At 44.1% G+C, this 22,456-nt stretch overlaps 4 protein-coding genes across 10 annotated transcripts in view; 3 read left to right on the top strand and 1 right to left on the bottom strand.

Annotated features, from left to right (window-relative positions):
- AK8 (adenylate kinase 8) overlaps positions 1–3,294 on the top strand; it is a 66,365-nt gene extending 63,071 nt beyond the window's left edge. For 5 of the 6 annotated variants that reach the window (XM_063174617.1, XM_063174614.1, XM_063174616.1 and 2 more), the window contains 2 exons: positions 515–595; positions 2,710–3,294. In XM_063174617.1, coding sequence (XP_063030687.1) covers positions 515–595; positions 2,710–2,947 — 319 coding nt within the window. In that variant the 3' untranslated portion in view covers positions 2,948–3,294. The remainder of the gene's footprint in view (positions 1–514; positions 596–2,709) is intronic. The other variant, XM_063174618.1, reaches the window with a different exon arrangement.
- A 4,081-nt stretch (positions 3,295–7,375) lies between these two features.
- Positions 7,376–16,946, bottom strand: GTF3C4 (general transcription factor IIIC subunit 4). 2 transcript variants are annotated; one of them, XR_010030356.1, is made up of 6 exons: positions 16,735–16,866; positions 12,167–13,987; positions 11,071–11,201; positions 10,151–10,239; positions 8,884–9,484; positions 7,376–7,879 (listed from the first exon to the last, which is right to left on the bottom strand). XR_010030356.1 is itself a non-coding variant. In XM_063174782.1 (5 exons), the coding sequence occupies exons 1-5, from the start codon at positions 16,786–16,788 to the stop codon at positions 9,420–9,422; spliced, it is 2,160 nt and encodes a 719-aa protein (XP_063030852.1). In that variant the 5' UTR covers positions 16,789–16,946; the 3' UTR covers positions 7,376–9,419. The 2 variants fall into 2 exon arrangements, 1 of the variants encoding a protein (XP_063030852.1); XM_063174782.1 differs by having other exon boundaries at positions 7,376–9,484; positions 16,735–16,946.
- Positions 16,787–17,314, top strand: LOC134428330 (testis-specific gene A8 protein-like). Its single transcript, XM_063175004.1, has 2 exons — positions 16,787–16,863; positions 16,915–17,314. The coding sequence occupies exons 1-2, from the start codon at positions 16,787–16,789 to the stop codon at positions 17,312–17,314; spliced, it is 477 nt and encodes a 158-aa protein (XP_063031074.1).
- A 4-nt stretch (positions 17,315–17,318) lies between these two features.
- DDX31 (DEAD-box helicase 31) overlaps positions 17,319–22,456 on the top strand; it is a 43,295-nt gene continuing 38,157 nt past the window's right edge. Inside the window, exons 1-8 of the mRNA XM_063174784.1 lie at positions 17,319–17,367; positions 18,096–18,349; positions 18,519–18,594; positions 18,964–19,007; positions 19,361–19,431; positions 19,712–19,776; positions 20,550–20,594; positions 21,970–22,011. Coding sequence (XP_063030854.1) covers positions 17,332–17,367; positions 18,096–18,349; positions 18,519–18,594; positions 18,964–19,007; positions 19,361–19,431; positions 19,712–19,776; positions 20,550–20,594; positions 21,970–22,011 — 633 coding nt within the window. The 5' untranslated portion in view covers positions 17,319–17,331. The remainder of the gene's footprint in view (positions 17,368–18,095; positions 18,350–18,518; positions 18,595–18,963; positions 19,008–19,360; positions 19,432–19,711; positions 19,777–20,549; positions 20,595–21,969; positions 22,012–22,456) is intronic.

The raw sequence follows: 22,456 nt of genomic DNA, 5'->3' as shown, positions 1-22,456 counted from the left end.
TAATATAATATAATATAATATAATATAATATAATATAATATTATATTATATTATATTATATTATATTATATTATATTATATTATATATATATATTATATATATTATATATTATTATATATATAATATTATATTATATTATATTATATTATATTATATTATATTATATTATATTATATTATATTATATTATATTATATTATATTATTGTTTTATTTATATTTATATTATTTTATATTTATATTTATATTATATATATTTATATTATTTTATATTATATTATATATTATTATATTTATATTATTATTATTATATTTATATATAATATTATTATATTATTATATTATTATATTTATATTATATTATATATTATATATTATAATATAATATAATATCAGCCTTCTGAAACATGGAGTCAAGATTCTCATCTCTTCCCTCGTCCTGGGACCCCTGTGAACACCACCACACGCCAGTGCTGTTCTCAGGGTGTTAATTGATTTAGTTGTGTTCTCCTCAGGGTGTTCTTCTTTAATCTGCCCTACGAGTCCATCATGGAGCGCCTGTCCCAGCGGAGAACTGATCCTGTCACTGGGGAGAGGTGAGCACTCCTGCCTCATGTCGAACGTTTTCCTCACTGCCAGGGAGATGAAAGCACCAAAAAGGCTCCTTAGCAATCTAAGGAGCTCAGGAATGCTCTACTCCTGCTCAGGGATTCCTTAAAAGAAGAGTTAAAACTTTCATAGCTCCTGAAGCACCAGCCCACCTTCCTGCTGCTCCTCAGAGCAGGGGTTTTAAATCCTGGTGCCTGAAATCTACAGCAGCAAATTGCTCAGGTCTGACATTTTAATGTAACTCGATTGGTTGGGAAAATAATGATGAGGGAAGATGTCTGAGACCTAGCCTAAATGCAGATGGTTTTCAGACATTCCCATGGGAATTCTGAAGGCTTCCCAGCTGGGGAAAATGGAAAATTTGCTGCATTTTGCTTCCCCAGGCTCCTGTGATGGTCCTGTGTGCTGGGAGGTATTGATGTGTTCCCTGCTCAGTAAAACAAACTTGTTTGAGTCACTGTAAGGTTGGTTCCTCTCACTGCTGTCACATCCCCTTGTCCCACCAGTGCCCTTCAGCTTTCCTGCCTTCCCCACTCTTGATTTCCAGGGAACAAATCACAAATCAATTCGCCTTCCCAAATACCTGCTGGAGTTGCCATGTGTTCACAACTTGTGGCCTGGATTTATGATTCCCCACACATGCATTTTAAACCCTTATTTTGCTTTTCCAAAGGCTGAGGGCATCCTGTTGCATCAAAGACAAATCCTGGACCCTCCAAGATTAAGGCCACAAGGAGTGGGTTTGTTCCAAAGTGCTGGATGATTATTCAGACATCTCACTCGAGGTGCAGCATTAACTTGTGACAGCAGCAGTGATTTGCTGTAACTGCTCTCTTTGCTTTGGTAATGAGCAATGTGGTTGTTCAGCAGAAAGGAGCAGGCTGAAGCAAATCATTCCCACATCTTTGCATTTCTCATCATTAGGATTAGGCTGTTCGGGATCTGCTCCACTTCACACGCTTCCCTCTCCCTCACTCTGGGGTTTGTTCCTCACAAACTCTCCGTGAATTGAATTCTTTTAGGTGCTGGGTCTGATCCTTGGCATGTGTAAATCCTGCCCCTCTGGCTGCAGGGCAGGGGGTGGCCTTCAGCTGTGCCCTGAATTATTCCCATGTGGAAGAATTCTGTGTCCACATCGTTGGGTGCAGCTCTGCAGAGACACAGGCTCTCCTCTCTCCTTGGTTCTGCAAAAATTATCAGTAAAATGATCCCAAAATTATCAGAAATATATCCCAAAATATCCCAAATTTCAGGAAATTTGTCTGTACAGGAAGAGGGAAAAGCTGGTTTTGTGTTAGGGCAGAGGAGACACTTACTCAGAGTTAGGATTACCAATTCTAACAGGGAATTTAAACATTTGATTGCAAAGGAACTTTCAGAGATTGTTGGGAGCCTTTGACAATGCAGGAACATCATCAGAATTCCTTTGGTGTCAGCTGAGCTGGGCTGTGGCACTGCTACAGGACTGAGGATGAAAATCCTTTTTTCTGCTGAAGTAACTGAGGGAAAGCACAACTCTGATTGAGGCAAGGCAGATTCTGGCATTTGGAAATCAAAAATAACCAAAACCTATCTCAGGTGAATTAACCTCTTTTTACCTTCTGCTACTATATGAAGATGTTAGCAATTAACATAAAGATGTTAGCAATTAACATAAAGTGTTAGCAATTAAATGCCTGAGAGCCTTAAATGCAGTTTAAGTGACAGGTCCCAGCAATGCTGGACACAGGGCTGTGTTTATGTTTAAGGTTAGGGTTTTTAGATGCTTTTTTAAAGACAGGAATCAAAGATTACAAGTAAAAGATCTGGAAATGCTTTTGAACCTGGAGCACTGGGTAATGTAATAGAAATTTCTCCCTGTGTGGAGTAGATGAACTCTACAGTGTCACCTCCAGAGAAACCCTTGGCCTTTGAGGATCCAGGGTTGTTGAGGGCAGCAATGACAGATTACCTGCCCTGATATTTCCAATATTTGTTTTAAAACCCCTCCTGGAGCAGAAGGAGGCCAGGGGACTGTGGTAGGTGAGAGCATGGAGTTCCTGCAGAGGTGCTGCTGTGTCCTCAGCTGAGCTGAAACTGTGACATTTCCTCTCCTCTGCAGGTACCACACCACGTTCAGACCAGCTCCCACCCCAGAGATCCAGGCCAGGCTCAGGCAGAACCCCAAGGATGAGGAAGAGAACATTGAGAAGCGCCTGAACATCTACTACAGCAATGTCAAGGCCCTGGAGGATTTTTACCAAGATGCCTTTTATGTCAATGCTGACCAAGACCCTTATGTTATCTTTGAGTTCATAGAAAGCTGTATCATTAAGCCCCTTCCATGTAAAATACCTTAGAAGTTTAAAATTTAAAGGGATGGTTTTTGGAAGAGTTGATTTTAAATTTTTCCCTGTAATATTTGCAGTCTGGTTGCTGAAGGAGCAGGTTATCAGCAGGGAGGGGGAATTCAGCCAAGCTGTGCTAAACCTGAAGCTCACCAAGGCTGAGTGAAGTACAGAGGGTAAGAAATTGGGCTTTAGAAGAAAGTTTTTTGGTTTTTGTTTCATGATGCAATGTATGAAACACTGTGGCTGAGGAAGTCCTGTGTTTAATTCAAATATTTTTTCTGTTTCTGAATAGTAGTTTTGTCTTCACTATGTAAGACCCATGAAGCCAGTTTGGAGTATTAAAGCTGTTAGATGTGTTTGTGTTTTAATTCTCCACCAAAACCACCCAGGCACTCCCTGCCTCCCTCTATCCCTGCAAGCAAACCCTAAAGCAAAGAGAAAAACAAAACTCTCAGCTCTGCAGTGAGCTTTCTCCACAGTGTTTGAGGTTGGGGCTGAGGTTTTAACTCCCCTGTTAATTCAGATTGTTTAAAAAGTGCTGACAAACCCTCTGCAGATCCCCATTCTGCTGGACAGGATACCCAGAGCCATGGAAAGCTGATTGCAGCTCCATCACTTGCAGAACCCAATCAAGGACATAACGAGCTGCAGGAGAAGGTGGGTCCCTAAATTCTCTTTGCCTGAGCTGTGCCTGGGCACGTTGGTGTCCAGGGTTTCTTTTTTTTTCCTTCTCTGGCTGGGTATGGCAGCAGTGAAAACTTTTTACCTGGAAAATCTCTGCTGAAAACCTGCTGGCTGTCTCAGATTCTGGCTGGGAAAAGTCACATCCTGAATGCCTGTAAGGAAGGAAAATGATCTGTGCTGTGGTAGAGACCTGGGTTGGATGCCTCTGCAATGTCTCCCTCTGTTTCTCCCCTCTGTGAGTGTGAATTCTCCATGCCAGGGCATGGAGAGGAGCTTCAGGTTCCTCCTGGAATCCTCAGGGGAGGTGCAGGCAGAGAAAACAGGCTTTTGGGTTTTGGTGACTCCTCTGCTCCTGTTGCTGTCAGTAGATGTCTGGGTCTTTGTTCTTGTCTTTGGCTGTGTGTGTCTAAATCTATATAGAGAAATGAAAAATGTCCAGGCCAAATTTCCTTCTTGCTCCTGTAGGGTAACTTCAGGTGGAAAGAACCTGTTTGTCCAGGTGGCAGTGGGGATATTGTGTTATTTTGTGAGAATTTAGTCAGATTTTTTTATGCTTTTGGGAGGGGAGGGGTGTTGATGGATGGGAATTGGACTTTCCAGCCTTGAGGGCAGCTCTTAAAGTCTCAGAATAAATATCTTTGACACCCAAGAAAGCCAAATCCAAGCAACCTGAGTCCTGGTGCCTCTTGAGCTGAGAAATTGCAGCCTGTAGCACCAGGCTGAGGCAGAGGCTGCTCCCAGGCACAGGGGCCAGCCAGAACCCCTGTGTTCAGTGGGCAAGGACATCTTTAACAGCCCTACCTGTTACAAATGTGCTGGCTGGTGACTGCTTGGGCAGCTGGCTTTTCTGCCATTGCTATGAAGATGTGCTGCAGCATTCATGCATAATTGGGAGCCCTTCTATTAATAATACATGGGAAGCTCATCTTGCTAATATCACCTTCATCTGAGCGTTCCTACTAAATATTGTGATAGATGAAATGGGTAGAGAGTGTATTTAAATACTGTTTGTACTGCAGCTAGGGTACAAAAGGGACAGTGCATCTTTAATTAGACAGGTACATCTGCTTAATTAATTTAGCTGTAAAGCCCTTTTTCCTCTTCATTCTTTCATCTATATGCGGATGCTATATTAGTTCTGCTCGGCTGGTTCCATAGAAACTGAGCAAAAGGGCTCAGACTCATTGAGATGCACTTGGCATGTCTGGCTAGGAGTCTCAGGTCAGTGGTCAACCCCCAAGGGTTTGCAGCAGGCCTGAAGTGCAGAACGTCAGGGTTAGCAGAACATGCTAATACTCATGTAGAACTCTCCCTCAGAAACAACTAAAACAATTGACATTCATTTAATTACTGTAAACGAAACAGCCCCTGCATGACTTTGCATAGTAAAGCCTGTTAATACCAAAAAGGTTCAGTGGGTGGAAGGAGGAATTAGGCTTTTATAATTGGAATGCAACACTTGAAAAGCAATTTGGTAACTAGGCGTGATTTTATTAGCATCTTATTCTGGCAAAACAAATGTTGAGCAATGAGAAAAACAAGGTGAAGAGGAGGTGGTAGGAGCACAGCAGGGATCAGACTTTAGTGATTGCACAGCTTTGCCCAGGTCTGGAATGGACATCTTCCATCACCCTGCTTCCCAGAGACACTTTGTGGAGAGGAAGCCTGGAGCTTGTGCTGTAAGTTTTAATAAGTTTTGCTGTTAATTGTGTGGTTTAGCAATAAGGTTGGTTTGTCCAGCTGTTCCACAAAGTTTGGTGTCCACCAGGTCTGGACAGCAGATCCTTCAGTGGTGAAGGGCACTTGAACACCCCCAGGCAGGAGATCCCTCCTCCAGCAGCACCTCTGCAGGGACCCTGTAGCTCTGCAAGGATTTCCCTGCTCTCACCTTTCCCTGTGAGGCTCGGGTGCTGCTCAGAGAATGGAGTTAACCCCAACCTGCTCTGTGTCAGGGCTCTGAGGGGCAGGGATGGCTCATCCTCCTCCTCCTCTCTCCCAAGGAACATTTATTGTCTTTATGTATGCACTGACAGCCACACTATCTCCTCTCTAGAAATACTCAATAGGATTAAGAGGATGAGGGAACACCAAAGGAAAGGGTGATGAATGATGAAGTCCCAGAGCCATAAATGAACTGAGGTAAAAGGCAGCAATGAGGTCCCTCAGCACCAATCCCAGAGAGGGGGTGTAATTTGGAGACAGGACTGAGTTCTTGTAACCCCAAACTCCCTCCTAAATTCCAAGAATTAGCACCTAGCACCAAGGCACTGTACAGTCCAGAGCTGTTCCACTTATCCATCCAACTTGGATTAGCCAAGGGGATGATTTCTTCATCCCAGTGGTGAGGGATTAACTCCCAGTGTGATACCAGCGTGAGCAGCAAATCTTAAATGCTGTCAGAAGCTCCTCACCAAGGAAATTACACCTTAGCTCTGGACAAACAGGATCTTTGCCTGTTAATTCTCAGCTGCAAGTATCATAATTTTTTTTTTTTAAAAAAAAAGATCATCAGGAACCCTCAGTCTCTGCTGGAATGCTGCTCTCCCTCTGCAGATGAGAGTCTTTGAACAGCCAGAGTGTCCAGCACCAAATGGTGAAGCAGTTGACATCTTCCAAGTATTCACTTGTTTGAAGTATCCTGCAAAACTTGGGCAAAAACTTATGGAGATGAACTCCAGTTCTGTGGGATTTGTTCTTTGAACAGTTCAGTTGGTGTCTCAAAACAGACTGGGCCTTGAAGAAATGTGTTATTTTGAGGAGGCAACTCTGATAATGGCCAAATAACACAAGGGTCTGGCAGCAGGTGCTGGTTCCTTGCTCCCCTTATCTGTGAGGTGACAGCAAGGTTTGATCAGGACAAGAGCAGGACCAGCCCCTGAGTGCCCACAAGTGCCCCTCACAAATCTGAGGCATAAAAAGATTCCTGGAGCAGCCTCAGTGCTTTGCTGGGCAGCCAAACCCACTCAGGTCAGCACCAGGGGTTAAATGTTACTGAGTGAGGTGGGCTCTGCTATTCTGGCTAAAAATGCACTTAGGGACAAGTGCTGGTTTACACAGAAATGAAATCCCAATTCCTCTGTACCTGTTGTGAACAGGTCAGGGTGAAGAGTGAAAGCTTTTTGCTAAAGGATCTCCACTGGCAGGCAAAGACAACATTGTTTGCTTTAAAATTCCATTTTCCCAGAAGTCTGAAACCAGGTTAAATAAACTGGCAATGGCAGACAAGAGTATCCTGTGCCTTGAAAGACAGGGAAAATGAACATTAATGCTGCAATGTTAATGTGAGGTGTGCTAGAGCTTCTCCATGGCAAAGCATTAAAACAGTCCAGGGAAATTCAAGAGAACTGCCAGAAATGATCAGCAAGAACCAATCTAATCTGTTATCATGTGAACCTTTGGGTCAGCCAGACTTAAACATTTCAGTAGCTCAGGATATTTTTATGGTGGCTAAGCCATGGCCAAAGAAATGTTCTTTGACTTTTTCTGGAAGCACTGGGCCAGGGTTCTGCAGGGCTCCCTCCCCTCATCCACAGGCAGGAGAATTTCTAAACTGGAACATTTACTGATGAGCTGTCACAGCTGCCAGGGCAAGGACCTGCAGCTTCCATTTAAAAAACCTTCTCAACCACCACGAATAAACCCCAATCCTACTCAGCTCATATGAAAATTGATGTTCTGTTCCCCCAGGCCCCACCAGCACTGGGAAATTCTGTCCCAGGTACCAGAGCTGGCCCCAAACTCACACACATTGGGTATCAAGGTTACTCCTTGTTTTACTGGATACCAACATGAGCTACATTTCCCTTCTCTGCAGACACACTGAAGTAATTTCAATTTTCAATGCACAGCAATAAAAAACTAAATGTTTCTTTAATACAATTATGGTATCACTTCCAAGGATATTTACAAACAAGGCTAATTATTTTACAGATGAATGTGCTTCTGCTGTTTCTAGGCTACTACAGTAATGTTCTTCTCAGTCAATGCATGATCATGCTTAATGCATGAGACACTGAGCAGAAGGACAGCTGACTTTAATGTTTGCTGAAAAAAAAAATTGCTCCTATTAAATTGAAGGAACATGAACAAAATATGCATAGTCATTGAATGGAGGAAACAAGCACCAATCACACATGCACTGGTGGGACACTGAGAGTGTCAGCACAATTCCATGATTTCTCAAGGGCTGTGGAGCACTTCCCACACAGTGGAAGTGTCAGGAATCACAGACAGGGCGACACCTCTGCCATTGGCACTCTGCAGAATGGAAATACACAAACTCAGGGTTATTTGACAGCATGGATTGAAGTTAACAAGACAAACTGTACCAGGTAACCACACACATCTGGGAGGTATTATTCTTCTAACACTGCATAGGAGGTTGAAAAGGGTTCTGCTCTCTGTAGGAACAGATGGCAAAAAAAGATGTTTTTCTGATAGGACAGTTAGAAGGCAAAATAAATTTCTGGACTCAGCCACTTGAGATGGAGAGATTTTACAAGAGCCTGGAGTGACAGGATAAGGGGGAATGGCTTCAGTAGGGTTAGGTGGGATATTAGAAACAAATCCTTCCTTGTGAGGGTGGGCAGGCCCTGGCACAGGTGCCCAGAGCAGCTGTGGCTGCCCCTGGATCCCCGGGAGTGCCCAAGGCCAGGCTGGACAGGGCTGGGAGCACCCTGGAAGGTGTCCCTGCCCATGGAGGGGTGGAATGAGATGAACTTTATGGTCCCATCCAAACCAAACCAGTCTGGGATACACAAAGAGCTTCACCAGCCTCCTTGGCCCTACCCAGAGCATGTCAGCATGGTGGGGTTGGGTTTGGGGTGTTCTGTTTGTTTGGGGTTTTTTACTGAGCTATTATGAAAAGAAAAACTGTCAGCTGGGAGTGATTATTTGTGTGTCAGATTTGTATGAAACTCAATTCTGTATGAGGGAGACTCTCAATTTAATTGACAGTAGTGTTAATTGGTTTGGTAATTAGTGTTAATACTTTTGGTAACTGAGTTTGTCTGGAAAAGAGGATTCCTCTTGGTAGAGGGTTAAGTGAAACCAAAGGCAAATACTTTGGCAAGAGCTGGGAAGGAGTTCAGAAAAAGAAAGTGGGGCAAGAGACTTAAGAGCATTGGAAATTTTATATATATATGTATATATATTAGTGTTTAAGCTAATTGCTATTAGTTTAATTATTATTATTATATTTTAAAATTATCCTTACTAATGCCAGGCAGCCAATATCACCCTTCTGACTGAGACACTGTTACATTTCTGAGGCAGATACTCTTTCAGAGTTTCAGTGAAATTCAAATTCTCTCCTACGGCTGTACCTGGCACCTGCTGCTCGGGGCAAGCCACTGGAACCATGGATTATCTGGAGAGTTCCATGTTCCACAGCAAAGGTGAAAAAGCAAAGGAGAGCACTGCAAGCTGGAGCCTTCTCTACCCACCAAGACCATTCAAGAGGCAGCTCTGCTGTTCCCATCCCAGCTTTGGGAACTGACAGGCAGAAAGGACAATTCCCACTCTGCTCAACACTCAGTTCCTTGTCCAGCTGCTGAGGCTTCCTTGGGTGCATTTCCAAACAGCTTTAAACTGGCTCTTCCAGGTGCATTCCTGTTTCTGGAGCATGGAATGGGCTCTGGATTTCAGGAGTTTGTAGAACCTGTGATGTTTTATGTACAGGGCTGTGCACAAGGTGTTCTCCCTCCAGCAGAGTCTGTGTTCCTGTCCCTGTATCCTCCCAGGCTGAAGGGAGCTTATGCAGTAGAGAAAATGCTTTCAGTCTTGACCCAGCTTTTCTCTAGAACACAGGAGAATCACAGAAGGTGCAAGGTCCCTGCAATAACCTCCTGATCCATTCAGGATCTGCAAATAAGAAAACAAGTTCTTTAAAGCTGGAGGTAGAGATGAACAGAAGAATGACACCTGAGATGCACAAACTCAACAGGAATCCTGGACAGTTTGTATATATTGACATGCAGGAATGACTGAGAATTCAGTGAAATCCAACTCTGTTTCTGCCCTGAAATTTCCAGTAATGCCAGTTTAAATTCCACCTCAGCAGGGAACAAAATTAAGGTGAAACACTCCATGCTTTATCCTTTCATGCTCATAGCTATATAGGAAAAAAATGTAAAGGATCACCATGGCCCAACTGCAATGTTCTCATTTTCTAAACTGAAATTAGATCCCTCTCATAACACAGTCCTTGGTTCCTGTTTCTTGATCCCTTTTCCAGAACTGGATGCTGATATATTCAACTTGAATATCAAACTAATTCTAGCATTCCAGCATAGATTATGTGTTTACCCAGATTTCATTCAAATGTGGGATTTATACCTCAATTTCTGCAGTTTTTAATTTGCAATTAACACCTCACTAATGCCCAGACAACACCAGGACACTGTGAAATGCAGAGCTTCACATGGGAACTGCCTAAAAGAGTAAAGTCAGTGAAACTAATTCAAGCCATTTTGTAGATAAAATTTAAAAGCTCCAATCCTGCCTCTTTTGGCCCCAAGAACATTTTACCTTCTGGGGTTGGGTGCCGTGCAATGCTGTCGTGAAGCAAACACCTCCTGTACACCAAACTCTGGCAGGACTGGTAGGTCAGAAAGCACCTGTGAAAGGACAAGCAGTTTTATCTTTAGGAGAGTAAAGGCAGTAATGAACCACATTAAATATGAAAATTAATAATTTAAAAATTCAGGTAAATTTCCCAAGTGTACCAAATTGCATATGGACATAAAAATGAAAGGTCAAAAATCAATGTATCATTGACAAAAAAATTCTAGCATACAGCAGAGGAGTTGAAAAGCTTGAGCTCTACTGCACAGGGAAGAACCAGGGTGTCCTTAAGGCCATGACTATTTACCCAAACTAGCACACAAAACCTGATAGGCACAGCTTTTCTCTGTGACAAACTAGTGACTTGCCACAGCTCCAGGGACAATCTCCATGTACCTCCCACACTGGTACAGGAAGATTTCATTTTCTAAAATTTCATATTCTAATATTTCATTTTCTAATATTTCATTTTCTAATATTTCATTTAATTTGTTTGACTTCTCAATGTGCCTGTTCTCAATCATTTCTTGTTAAATTGTTCTTGTTTTCAAATGCTGAAGGAGCTTGAACAAACCCTCCTTCAAGTGATGTTCCAAAGGATGACTTGTCTTCGATTTTCCCTTGCCTGCTTTCTCCCTGACTCCATATTCCCAAAAAAAAAAAAGATGGTCAAAATGGTTTTATTACAAAAACACTGTCCTGCTAGGAGAACCAAATCCAACCTCCAGTGCCTTGACTCTTATGGAAGAGGACAGAAAAAGACTGAAGCATGGCTGAGGTGCTTCAAGCCTTTTCACTCCAGTGCTAACAGTGGTTCAGTGACTCCTGAAGGATGTTTGGATTATCCAGAGGGACAAGCTCTGCATGCTCAGCCCATCCATTACCTGAGCCAGATGTGGCCGTTGGAGCACACGGCCTGCTTGCGGTCGGTGAAGGGCAGGATCTCCTTGCACAAGCTGCAGTGCTCAGGGAAGGTCTGCTTGTTCATCTTCTTCAGGATGTGCCCAATCAGCACCTGCAACACACAGGAGGCACTTGGTGACACAGCCCTCACTGTCATTTCAGAGTGACACACAACAAGCTGAATCCCAAATAATCGAAGTGTAAGAAATTCAATGTATTGGTAAGTGTTCGTTTATTCTCCTAAAGATTTCTGTCCCACACTAAAGGGATACAGACTTTAAAAATAGTAATTCCTGGCAAATTTCCTTCCCTCATGCCTGTCATAGTGGATGTGCTAAAAAAAATTCCTGTTCAGAAATTACCTGGGTGTCTTCAGCACTCATCTGGGAGTACAATGTTTATAGCAGAGCATTTATGTGATCAGATTTGTCTGCGACATTTCAATAGATATAAACACATCCCAGGGACCTTTAAACTGAATAGATAAAATACAATTTAGAAGTCGCTTTTCATCACTATAAAAAAGAAACATGATTCTTCTAAGATAAGAAAAGCAACCTCTCAAACTTTCAATTCATAGTGATTGGATGCCAGAACAACCCAGCAGTTGTGCCAGAGCCCTTTCCTAGGGAGTTCCTGATGGCCACACTTGCCTGTGATGCCAGCAGGGAAAACACCACACTAACATGAGAACCACAGTGTGATTGACTAGAGGAAATGCACCTGAAGTTCACTTGTGTAAAGATGATGGAATGAACAAACAGTATTGAAAACAAACATCCCTCAAGCAGTTCGTGTTTTAAACCCACAGACAGCAGCACAATAACCCCAGTCCTGTCCCCTGTTCTCCAAAAACTTTATTCTTTACTGTACCTGATCCAAATTTCAACATCTGTATTTACATTCTCTCCTATTTCCCAGTATCAAGGAAAGACAATTTAAGCTGAATGCTCTACAGAATCTGACTGGCAAGGATGACATGACCACAGCTCTCCTTGCCAGCCCAGCTTTATTTTCAGGAGAGGGGACAAGGAAGTGACGGTGACACAGAATTCCCCGAGCAGAGGTGTCACTTACTCGTGCTGTTCTGTCATCATAGGCATCATCAGACATGAGGAAGTCACAGACTCCCCTGGTGGGAATGCTGGTGTTCTCTGTAATCCATGTGTGCAGGTAAACTTCTCCCAACACCCGTTTCATGTGCTCTCGTGTCAAGTGCATTTCTACAGCCTCAATCTGTGCCTGTATTTCAAGCAGCTTTTCTACCATTGGCTCACGGCCTCCAGAGTCACTTGACTGATGGAGAGAATCCTCTGCAGTGTCATCAATGTCCACACCTTTGCCTGTGTCCCCCAGGCTCTGCTTGCTGGCTTGTTTTGAAGTTCCTTCCTCCTGATCATCTTCAGTGCTGCCCATCCCAGGGGAATCTGATATCAAGATTTTGGCATCCTCGTGTGAAGGTCTCCACGTGACCTCTGAGGGGGTTTTCTGCATCGACTGGTACAAAATCCTCAAGAGAAACAACTTAAACCTCCAGAAGTAAGTGGAACCACAGCTCTCTATCTTTTTATCCAGTGCTTCCTGTAAGAACTGAGGAATGTGCTTATCCTTCAAGATTTTCCAGCGTACGAGATCCGTCAAGTCCACTTGCCTGAAAAGATTCTGAACAGAAGATTCCAAGAGCTGTGCAGCTGCCTCCTCAAAGGTCTTGAGGGTGACAAACTGAACCTGGTAGTTTTTGTTGACAGGGTGCAGCCCATTGGCCATGCCCTCGGTGGTGATGACCGCCAGGTACGCCCCACAGGGGCTGACAGCAATCCCATGAGTCCTGACACAGCCAAACACCTCTGAGAGCTTTATCAGCTGGTGCTCAAACTTTAAAGCAACGTCTGTGAATATGGGGATGAGCTGCCTGACCTTGCCATCGCTGGAGCAGGTGTACACCGTGCCATTCTGCTTGTCTGCAGTCATGGAGACAATGGGCAAGGAGTGGAGCCCCGTCACGTGGGAGTTGTGCACGTTCAGCCCCGCTTTGGATATCAGCAGCAGGCACCAGAACACGTAAGGGCCTCTGGCAGCCACCACCAGGCTGCAGCTGCATTTCTGGTAGGGGTGGTAGAGAGGGATGCATTTGATGCTGTGCACAGGCAGCTGGTCCATCTCCTGCCACAGCACCACGGGCTGTCTCAGTGTGAAGTAGCCTTTGACCGCCTTGAGGTTGACGGGGATGATCTTCACCGGGCCGTAGGCGCTGCCCACGATCAGCCCGCTCATCTTGCGGTTGTTGTGCTCGTACTCCCACCACGCCAGCACGCTGGGGGAGCTTATTCCCGACTCGATGGTGTTGCAGGAAGTGATGGATTCCTTCCCCAGGAAGGGCAGCTGGAACTGCCACACAGCAATGTTGCCATTCTCAAAGAGCACGGCCAGCAGCACGCTGCCCACATCCCGGCACTCGTTGTTGTGCTTCACCTGCTGGGTGGTGCAGATGCCCGACCACTCCATGCGCACGGGGGCCTGCATGCTGTGTCTCCTCTGGAACTCGGGGAAATCCCCCAGCTGCCCGCAGGGAGCGTCAGCCTTGCACAGTCTGTACCCAGCCTCCAGCAGGCGCTCTCCGTACAGCTCGGTCAGATCCACCAGCTGCACCCACTGCAGCCGGTTGAGGTTGGCGTGGATGCTCAGGCGGTTGTCCATGGTCAGGGCAGCCAGCAGGCAGCGCCCGTTGGCGTCACAGCCCAGGGGGGACCAGCTGGAGTATTTGAAACCGCGCAGGGGCGGCAGCGACTTCCCCTCGGGGTTGAACACCCGGTCCAGCATGAAGGTCTGGCTGACGGTGGGGTCCACTGAGCTGGCGAATTTCTCCTTGCACTCGGCCACCTCCTTCTTTGGGCCCACCTAAAACACAACAAAAAGAACCTCTGAGACAATTGTACAGCTGGTTCTTTAAGGAAAACTTTCCTGGAATTAATTCCATCTTCAAACAGAGCATCCCCAATCACAACCAACACTACACTGGTGTTCCTTGGATTTTTAAGTTGTTTAATGTTTGCATTTTTGTAATGATTTTTTTTTACAATCACAACCAACACTACACTGGTGTTCTTTTGATTTTTTAAAGATTTTCAAAGTTGTTTAATGTTTACATTTTTGTAATGATTTTTTTTCAATCACAACCAACACTACACTGGTGTTCTTTTGATTTTTTTAGGTTTTTAAATGTTTATATTTTTGTAATGAAATTTTTTCAATCACAACCAACACTACACTGGTGTTGCTTTGATTTTTTAAGATTTTTCAAGTTTCTTAATGTTTATATTTTTGTACTGATTTTTTTTCAATCACAACCAACACTACACTGGTGTTCCTTTGATTTTTTTAGGTTTTTAAATGTTTATATTTTTGTACTGATTTTTTTTTCAATCAAAACCAACACTACACTGGTGTTCTATTGATTTTTTTATGTTTTTAAATGTTTATATTTTTGTACTGATTTTTTTTCAATCACAACCAACACTACACTGGTGTTCCTTTGATTTTTTAAAGATTTTCAAAGTCTTTTAATGTTTATATTTTTGTAATGAATTTTTTTTCAATCAAAACCAACACTACACTGGTGTTCTATTGATTTTTTTACGTTTTTAAATGTTTATATTTTTGTAATGAAATTTTTTCAATCACAACCAACACTACACTGGTGTTGCTTTGATTTTTTAAGATTTTTCAAGTTTCTTAATGTTTATATTTTTGTACTGATTTTTTTTCAATCACAACCAACACTACACTGGTGTTCCTTTGATTTTTTTAGGTTTTTAAATGTTTATATTTTTGTACTGATTTTTTTTCAATCACAACCAACACTACACTGGTGTTCCTTTGATTTTTTAAAGATTTTCAAAGTCTTTTAATGTTTATATTTTTGTAATGAATTTTTTTTTCAATCAAAACCAACACTACACTGGTGTTCTATTGATTTTTTTACGTTTTTAAATGTTTATATTTTTGTAATGAATTTTTTTCAATCACAACCAACACTACACTGGTGTTCCTTTGATTTTTTAAAGATTTTCAAAGTTTTTTAATGTTTATATTTTAGTAATGAAATTTTTTCCATCACAACCAACACTACACTGGTGTTGCTTTAATTTTTTAGGTTTTTTAATGTTTATATTTTTGTACTGATTTTTTTTCAATCACAACCAACACTACACTGGCGTTGCTTTGATTTTTTAAAGATTTTCAAAGTTTTTTAATGTTTATATTTTAGTAATGAAATTTTTTCAATCACAACCAACACTACACTGGTGTTGCTTTGATTTTTTAGGTTTTTTAATGTTTATATTTTTGTACTGATTTTTTTTCAATCACAACCAACACTACACTGGCATTGCTTTGATTTTTTAAGATTTGTAAAGTTTTTTAATGTTTATGTTTTTGTAATGAATTTTTTAATATATTTTACGTAAATGATTTATTGTTTTCCATTCTTTTATAAAAGAAAAATTTATAAATTTGATATAAGCTTGTTTTCAATTTCAAAAGAAATTTGATATTAGTTTGCTTAGTGTCATTGAAGAGGTGGTACTTTCACCCTCCAATCCACTGTCACTTTTAAAAATCTATAAATGTTGAAGTTGAAAAAACAAAAGTCCCTTTTTTTACCTTAAAAAAAGCAGCAAGTCCATGTCGTGTTGTTTCATATCCTATAGTAACACACTGTTAATTGATGTCACTCCTAAAAAATTCAGCTTCATTAATGCCCTGAATTTGCATAGTTTTGACTCTCAGCTACTGAAGTTTTGTCTGCTGAATCAAAGAGCCTTTTTTCATACTTTTGTTCTTTTAAAGATACCTGACATAACATGTAAATACTCAATATCTCAACCCCATTCCATATTCTCAGCATTGTTTGGAAAATCAAATCAGATTCACAACAACAAAAGTATTAATTAATAAGATACTCAACCATATCTGCCATCTTTGTGGAAGTCAGATATTCCCCTGAAGGCCACAGAAATCCCTGCTGCAAAAACCCTTCAGCTTAGGCAGCAAAACAAAGGAAGATTCCTACTTAAATTTGTGTTGAAATAACTGTTCTGGAGCTCAAGTGATTCTCGGGAAAACTGCAGAAGTTCAGAATCCCTGGGTATCTCTGGGATGATGCTTTTAAACTGAGAGCCTGCAGCAAGTTCTGGGGCAGCTCCCCAAGAGGAGGATCAGAATCCCAGCATGGGTCAGGCTGGAAGGGACCACAGTGGTTTTCCAGACTTTCTCTGGATTCTGCACAGGAAAGAAGTTCTTGTGTTCAGGTGCAACTTTGTCTATGAGTTTATGCTCGTTTCTCTTGTCCTCTTGCTTGGCACCATCGTGAACAACCACAGAACCAATTAAGCAGGAAAAGACTCTGAGATCACCGAGTCCAGCCTGTTTGTCACCCAGCCCAAGCCCTGAGTGCCACCTCCAGTGGTTCCCTGGACACCTCCACGGCCCGTGGCTCCACCAGCTCCCCGGGCTGCCCACCCCGGAGTCCGACCACCCCTCCTGGGAGGAAACTCCTCCCGATGTCCGCCCTGAACCTCCCCGGCTCCTTTTCCTCGCCACCTCCCCATTGAGACACGGACACATTGCCGAGGCCAGGCACTCACCTTGAGCATGCAGGCGGCGGCGGGCGCGGGCACGGCGGTGCGGTGGATGACCATGTCCTGCCCGCCGCTGTGCACGTCGCTGAGCTGCTCCAGCACGGCGATGCTGCGGGCCGTGCTCACCGACACCCGGTGATCCTCGGACCAGGCCAGCGGTTCCAGCCCGCTGGCGCCGTGCTGCAGCCGCACCGCCGGCTCTCGCCGCACCGCCGTGAGCCGGAACCCGGCGCTCGCTGCCGCAGCCGCCGCCGCTTCCTCCACGACCGCCTCGAGCCCCAGCGGCGGCTCCTCCCGCCCGGCCGCCGCCGCCGCCGCCATGTTACCGCCGCCTCACGGGCCGCGCGCACGCGCCGCCGCCGAAGCCCCCGGCGGGCCCGGCCGGGGCTGCCCCGCCGCCGCCTGCGCGCCCTGCCGCCCCGAGAGCGCGGGTTGCGGGGTGCGGAGAGCCCTCGTGGAGCCCCCGCGGCGCCGCGGGGTGACGGGGAGCCGGGTGGGATCCGGTCTGGGGGGAGGCTCCGCATCCGCCGCCGCGCCGCCCTCACGGGACGAGACGGGCGGGCGGGAGGCGGCCCCGGGATCTTGAGGAGGAGCGGGTGGGACATGGCGGCAGGCGTGGGGATGCGCGGCCTCGGCAGGGTACGAGCGGAGGGGAAGGGAAGGGAAGGGAAGGGAAGGGAAGGGAAGGGAGTCTGGAGTCTGCGGGACACGGGACCCTACGGGACAGGGGACACGGGATACGGCACACGGGACCCTGCGGGACAGAGGACACGGGACACAGGAACTTGCGGGTCAGGGGACATGGGATATGGCATACGGCACGGGACCCTGCGGGACGTGCGACCCTACGGCACCGTGACCGGGCGGGAGGCAGCATCCGCCAAGTTTATGTGATGTTAAATGGAGCTTTTGGCTTCTCCCCAGCCCGAGCCGGGGCTGATCCGGCCCCGGGGCTCCCCGGGCAGAGGTCGGGCAGATCCGGCTCCTCCGAGCCCCCGGAGCTGCGGTCAGAGCAGGCGGCGCTGCCCCGGCTCACCGCGTTCCCTGTGATGGGCTGCGGGCGATGCTCTCCCTGCCCTCTGCTTCGTCTGCATAGGCTTTAAAATACTTTGGAGAGAGATTTTTAAAGCATGTTCTGCCCATTCACTGGGATGTTGAATGGAATCCTTTAGGGCTGAGCGCTAGATTTGGCTTTCAGCAGCATCAGAAGCCTCAGGCACGGTGGTGGATCTGCTGGAGTAGGAGTTGTGTAGCTGCAGATAGCAGCTTTGATTTCTTAATCATGGAATGGGGGATTCCAAAAATAAGGCTCTGATGTTTGTGTGTTAACTCCCAGTCAGTGCTGACCGGTTTGTTTCACTTTAAAGCAATCTGGTGCTCTGAAAAGGAAGCTCCAGTCACCACATGGAAACCCGCCCGTGAAAAGAAAACGTAAATTATCCACAAACACCTTCAGGAAGGGTGCCACGGAGGCTGGCAGGAGGGAGGAGGGAAGCTCATCACAAAAAACTGTTCCTAAGAAGCAGCTGAGTGACAAACAGAATGAAAGCCAGAAGAACAAACCTTTCATCAAGACATCCAGCTTGTTTAAAAACAACCCAGACATCCCAGAAATTCACAGGTATTTTAGATAAATGGGAGGGAAGAAAAACAACTCTTGCAATGCCTTGAAATTCAGGGTCTTGAATTCTTACCCTTGCTTGGCAGATGAAGTTTCATTGCTGATTATGCAGAATGGTGTTGTATTTTTAACCCTGATATGTGTTTTGTTTTTGTTTCTCCTAACTCAGAAAAGAAGTGCGGCAGGTGCAAGAAAATGTTTTCACTACAGATTCCTTCAGCCAGCTGGACCTCCACCCACACCTGGTGAGTGGCAGGAGGGCTGCATGCCTCAAAACCATGGGGGTTTGGGTGGGGGACAGCTCAGAGAGCCTTTATCCATGGTGACCTGGATACTTCACCTGATTTTGTCACTCGGGCTGTTGGACCATGTCCTGACCTGTCCCCAGACACAGTCCCAGCCCTCTTCACTGTTTGCAGCTGCAGTACCAAAAAAAGAAACTACAGAAAACCAGCAATGGTGTAGTTCTGATTGAGGAGATGGGAACTTTATGGACCAGTTAAGCAGACAATAAATGTCAGTCTTCTGGGTTTTGTTCTGTCTTAGCAGTGCAAGAAGTAACAAAAGGAACAGTTTGACAATAAAACCTTTATTTCTCTCTATTATCTCTTTAGATCTCCACAATAAACGCTGTCCTAAACATATGCAGCATGACCAGGTAAGCAAATCAATATCAAAACTTTGCAGTTTACCCCTGAAAGCCAATCAGCTGTGATTATTTAATTATATTTAATGGGTTTGGGGAGACCACAGTACCACTGTCCTATTTGCTATTGGGTTTGTGGGCACTCCTGCCTTCTGGTTTGGTACTTGACTCATAAACCCATCTGGTTTGAATTTATCACATCCCAGTGGCTTTGCTTAGAAATCACCTCAGCTGATGCAGCTGCACAGCAGAGATGAGGGTGGGGAATTTGTAAAGAGTTTTGAGACAGTCACTGTGTGTTGAAATCTTGGAATTCCATCCTGTGCTGCATCTGCATTTCCTGCCCTGCTGTGTTTGTCACCCAGTGTTCAGAAGCAAACAATTCCTGTGCTCCTGCAAGGCAGAGATGCCCTGGTGAGATCTCAGACTGGTTCAGGTCAGTGTTGAACTGTCACTGTCCCTCCTTAGGGTGTGTTAATTGCATTTATTTTGGTAGATCTTAGTGGGTTACCACCACCTCTCTTTTCTATTGAGTCTTTATTGAATTGCCTGTTAATCTTCCATTGTGAAAACTTCCTATTTAATAGAAACTTTTCCAGACTCTGACTGCAGTTCAAGAGTGGTGGGACAAATGGGGCTTTGGTTTTCTGGAGGGTTATAACTGCCATATATATTTTTTTAATGGAAATTTTTCTTATTTTCTCCCTTTCAAAAAGGTAAAACTCTTGCCTATGGAATTCCACTTGTGCAGTCTTTGCAAGGAATGGAATCCAAAATACAGGTAGGTCCAACAGCACTAAATAAATTTGCTTTTGAAACTAAGATTAATAAAAATAAAATCCAGCTCCTGTAGTCATTGCTGTCTCTTTTTCATACAAGCAATCCATATTCCCATTTATTCACACATGTGACAGAAGGGATTTTCTAGTTCTCTTGATGTGTGATGGTACAAGATCCATGTTAGCTATTCCCCATTGCTCCATACTGCAGGATAAATTGGAAATGGGCTAAATTATCAGGTGTGGAGAAAGTAGGGAGCAGAAGAAATGGCCTGGAAGAACTGAAAACAGAGGTTGCTGTTTGGTAATCTTTGGCATGGGGTGGGATTGGGTAGTTGCTCCCAGTTTGGATCATACACCAGGAAATGCTGCTGCAGATCTTGTGCATTTTATGGAAAGAGATCATCCTGACTGAAGGGTTGAAGCATTTCCAGCCCATCCTGGATTGTCACCTGCAGATTGTTGCTGTGCATCAAGCAGGAGAGCATCCCTGCAGCTCAGGAGCACAGGAGTGAAACAAGAAAATGAAACAAGAGTTGTGTGTGCAAGGAAACGTTGGCTTTGGCTGTGAGCAGCTTTCCCAGCAGGGAGAAGAAGGCAGTGTGGGATTGATATGGGAAAAACTTGATTTTATGAAAGCTGTGGGGCAGAAATACCCTAAAATATCATGGACAGACTTGCACTGAAGGCCTTCAGTGCTGGTGAGAGCAGGGAGTTGTGAAGGGCTGTGCTCAGTGCTGCCTTCTCTCAGAGCCCTGCTCTTGTGTGTTTGCAGCGCAGTGACGGCCCCTACGCGCTCGTGCTCGTCCCAACCAGGGAGGTAGGTGGCTTTTCCTTCCTCCATCTGTCTGAACACTGGTTTTTGGGGAGGTAGGTGGCTTTTCCTTCCTCTATCTGTCTGAACATTGATTTTTGGGGAGGTAGGTGGCTTTTCCTTCCTCCATCTGTCTGAACACTGATTTTTGGGGAGGTAGGTGGCTTTTCCTTCCTCCATCTGTCTCAACACTGATTTTTGGGATATTGGTGTGGGTCCACCAGAACTCCCCACATCAGAAAACACTGTCAGATCCTTTTGCTCAGATCTTGCCCTCACAAAACATGTTGTCATTTTTGTGTTGTCATTTTTGTTCAGTGCCAGCCACAGTAAGAAAGGAGTTTCTCAGTTCTCCTCCTGCAGTTGGAGATCTTTGTGGAGGCTGCAGAACCCCTCTGGCTCAGTGCAAGGGGAATGAGTAAAACCAATGAATTCAGCTTTGCAAATGTGTAGCTTTATACAAGTATTTCATTTTCAAAGCTGTTTATTCAAATCCATAAGTGAATGCTGAAGCTGAGGCCTTTCAAGAGTTGGTTTCTCCACTGAACTCTTCAATTTAATTTATATTATTTGCAATTGCAAAGGCAGTGTCAGAAAAGATTATCAACCTTTTTTATTTTTGTTTGGTATGTCAAATGATAATAACTTCCATGTGGAGAACTGATTGCAGGTATCTCATTTGAGGTCCCATATTTTATGCAGCCTGCAGTACAATATCTCTGCTCTGTTACTGAAAGGAGAAGGCTCTGAAGCTATTTAAATTTTTTTACTGCCTCTTTAGGATGCCATGTGAATACTAAGCATGGAGGAAACTGTGTGTAAACTCATTTAAAGGGCTGCCATTGAGAGTAGTTAGGAAGATAATTTGTGATTATAATTGGTATTACTTTATAATGGAAGCAATAACCTTCCTTGAGATAAGAAATGCAGAAAGATCCAGTGGCACAATCACTCCACGGGTCAGGTGAGGAGCTGTGAGGGCTGCCAGAAGAGAATTGACCTATGTGTTTCCTTTTTTCCCAGAATTTTTATAATTTTCTCTTTTATTCTTCTTCTGGAGCAAAATCTTCTGTGCCTGTAGCTTGTTTTCTCCCCAGGGCATTCACAGAAGCCAGCAGAAGTCTCTCTTGTCCTGAGACCTGGCTTGTGGAGCTGAGCCAGTAAAGAGGTTTTTGAGCAGGTCAAAATACAATAAAAGAGAGATTCTTCAAGAGAAAAAATTATTAAGCAGTTTCTAAAAGAAAAACTAAGGATGCATTTAGAATTCTGATAAACATAACTGGATTAATTTACAGATTTTTGTGCCATGGGGATTTGTAATCCAGCTTTTTAGTCCAGAGAGACTTTGTCAGAGCTCATTTTCTTTTGTTGATTTCCATAGCTTGCACTCCAAAGTTTTGATACAATCCAGAAACTACTTAAGGTAAGAATTCAATGCTCTGTGTTCTTCTTATTCTTGTGAGGAGCTAAACAACTTCAGTTCCTGTGAATTCAGGGGGAGGTTTAAGGAAACCCAGCACCTGGCAAGATGTATGGTCCTTAAAGATAAATGTGTTTAAGTGTGTGATTTCCCCGTGGCATGTTTTAAATTATTACATGAGCAATTAAGTGATTAATTATGGCACCCTAGTTGCACATGTGCTGATAAACAAGCACAGTTGATTTTCACAGCCATTTGTTTGTAGAAATACCTTTCATTGTCTCAGGCTGAGTTATGAATGGAAACTCTGGTGGTGACAAGGACCGTTTTACTGAAACTAATACTGGCCAGATGGGTTTCAGATGGGGAGCAGGACTTGGGGAACTGCTTTGCCAGCTGAATGACTGGAGAAATGAGAAGGCTTTTAAAATCATTAAATGATAGTGCT

This window comes from Melospiza melodia, chromosome 22, assembly GCF_035770615.1.
Source record: "Melospiza melodia melodia isolate bMelMel2 chromosome 22, bMelMel2.pri, whole genome shotgun sequence".
NCBI classification, from domain to species: domain Eukaryota; kingdom Metazoa; phylum Chordata; class Aves; order Passeriformes; family Passerellidae; genus Melospiza; species Melospiza melodia.
The sequence above is the reverse complement of the archived record's forward strand: the minus strand, read 5'-3'. Positions and strand labels throughout refer to the sequence as shown.

Coding starts and splice junctions, on each gene's coding strand:
- LOC134428330 (XM_063175004.1), top strand. CDS start 16,787: ATGTCCTGCCCGCCGCTGTGCACGTCGCTGAGCTGCTCCAGCACGGCG. Junction 16,864..16,914: donor GCCGTGCTCACCGACACCCG/GTGATCCTCGGA, acceptor GCCGTGCTGCAG/CCGCACCGCCGGCTCTCGCC.
- GTF3C4 (XM_063174782.1), bottom strand. CDS start 16,788: ATGGTCATCCACCGCACCGCCGTGCCCGCGCCCGCCGCCGCCTGCATG. Junction 13,988..16,734: donor CCGCCGCCTGCATGCTCAAG/GTGAGTGCCTGG, acceptor GTTGTGTTTTAG/GTGGGCCCAAAGAAGGAGGT. Junction 10,240..11,070: donor AACGGCCACATCTGGCTCAG/GTAATGGATGGG, acceptor GTCCTTTCACAG/GTGCTTTCTGACCTACCAGT.